Source organism: Arachis ipaensis, chromosome B03, assembly GCF_000816755.2.
Source record: "Arachis ipaensis cultivar K30076 chromosome B03, Araip1.1, whole genome shotgun sequence".
Classification (NCBI taxonomy): Eukaryota; Viridiplantae; Streptophyta; class Magnoliopsida; order Fabales; family Fabaceae; genus Arachis; species Arachis ipaensis.
Window position 1 is genome coordinate 49,268,378 of NC_029787.2, and position 2,318 is coordinate 49,270,695.

General features: G+C 34.0%; 1 protein-coding gene across 1 annotated transcript; it reads right to left on the minus strand.

The window, feature by feature from the left end:
* LOC107633093 lies at positions 762-1,914 on the minus strand. The gene is made up of 2 exons (XM_016336727.2): positions 1,666-1,914; positions 762-1,517 (listed from the first exon to the last, which is right to left on the minus strand). Exons 1-2 carry the CDS (start codon positions 1,848-1,850, stop codon positions 1,190-1,192), a joined length of 513 nt encoding a protein of 170 aa, XP_016192213.1. The 5' UTR covers positions 1,851-1,914; the 3' UTR covers positions 762-1,189.

A 2,318-nucleotide genomic window follows, 5' to 3' on the forward strand; every position in this document is an offset into this window, starting at 1 on the left:
TTTTATAAAAATTTTAAATTCGTGTATCCACATATTTTATAACGTATCATGTTCTGCATCCATATTAGTGCCTATGCATAGGGCTTATGGAGAAATATAGAAGCTATATTAAAAAAAAAATTATAAAAAATGAGTTCAACGAACATGTGCTCAAGTTTATCATATATATAGAATTCAAATGTTTCTCATAAACCTCTACCTTTTCTGTGATGGGAAAAAGATCCTCAAATAAAGTCATTTCTGGTAAATATTTATGCTGAAATTTGATAGAATACAGCTAAGCTCACGCGGAATCATTATTTGGGAAACGGCTAATTCCATATTTTGTGAATTATATTTTTTCCTTTTCTTTGTAATTATATTCCATGTTTCATGCAAAAGTCTACAAGTCAATAAAGGCTAAATTGTTTCTACTAGAATGCCAAAAGGGTGCTTAGTCACCACACCACCACAACGGTAAAACGAATTAATATCGTCAAAATCTTTTAGTGGTAACCTAAATCTTCCTAAGTAATACTTCCTTAATTAACCCCAAACCCAAAAGATGAAAAGTAAAGAAATGACCGATAATTCTCTAATCAAGTGACAAATCGAATTAGAAAAGAAGTTGTCATAAGACTAAAATTTTCGTATTTTAACTCGTGATGAAGGAAACAAAAACCATTTGATTTGGCAACACTTTGAATCATAATGGACTAGTAGGAGAAACACATTGACAATGGAAAACACAAAGAAAACTTTCATAGCCTTATTTTTCTTATTAATGTTCAATACAAGCTCTATGTACAATGGTGAAGAAAAAAGAACAACTGAAGAATTAAATTGCTAGCATCTAAGTCACTAATCAGATTGAACCTAGCCCCAGTCAAATCTTAAACACTGGAAAACTTTGCCAATTATCTACTTCATTTACAAAATGCTAATAATCAGAAATTTTTTTCCCGAAAGAGCCGTTATGTTCTGATAAATAAGAAATATTATCGTCACATTTCATTCAATCAGTATTACAATTTCTGTCAAAACTTTTGTTTTAACAACTATTAGACTTTAAGAGTAATTTGATGATCTGTAAATTGGGATAATAAGAGGCTCCCATTAATCTAAATATCAAATTTTTGTGTCACATTATAAAGCTTAATTCTCTCATATTTTTTTCCTTTCAATAACATGCGAATCACTGAGAAATCCGCTAACGAGAGAGAGAAGGGAAGCAACTACCAGTACGAAGGAGAGAGGACGATGGTCCAACGGCATTGACAGGATGCAGAGAGCCAACGGAGTTGGACCTGAGATGCCTCCGCGGGGAAGAGTCCATTCGCCGGAGAATGACGCGGCCGAGAGCGGAGATTGGATGCTCCGTTTCATGCAAAGAAGGCACCGACAACAGCGTTCTAAACTGCGTGCAGACCTTCATGTGGCGGTTAAGAGCTTCCTCCGTTGATATGTCCCTCTCTGACCTCATTGATTCTTCCTTCACTGCTTCAATGCATAACCCACACAGCCACCGACCTTGGTACCTATATTGATGTATTTTTTTTTTCTTTTAGTCAAATTCTATTGACACCGATAATAACTCGTCGAAAATATTATTTTTGATATAACAATGTGGCAAACCAGTTCTTTTAACAACAAATAAGAAATTAGACAGGATGGTTAAGTACGTACCTGTGGCGAAGGCGAGTGATGTATGCAGGGGTGCAGTCCTCGCTGAAGCCGCACGAGTCGCATTTTACGCACTCGGTGTTCTCGGCTGGTGTCTGTGGTGGTGGCAGCGACGGCTGTGAAGGCGGCTGTAGAATGGTTTTCGGTGTGGGTGTGTGAGATTCGGAGCTTGATGGTGTGATTGCCATTTGCTTTTTAGATTGCAAATGTGCAATGATCGTAAAATTAATAAATAATGATGATAACGTAGGAGAAGACGACAGATTTATTTATGCTGCCATCATGTGCTAATGAACTGTCTAAATTTCGATCAAACAATATTGGATTTTATCGAGTAAATTATTATTTTTATTAACCGATAAATTTATCTATAAATAGATTAAATTAATTTTATTTATAATAAATTTGTGAACGTTCTAAATTTTATCGATAAAATAATAGTTTACTTATTTTTCTATAAACACAAAACTTTTTTTTTTCTAAATTTTGGTGAAAATAGTAGTTTATTTACTATTCCTTTTTAAGCATTCAATGTATACCCTTTTTTAGCACTGATTTAATCTTGTACATCCTCTCCTGTTGGTTATTAGGGTTATTGTAGTCATCTTGTTTCACTCATTATTTAAATATTCTTCAAATCCTTATTTAATTTTAAT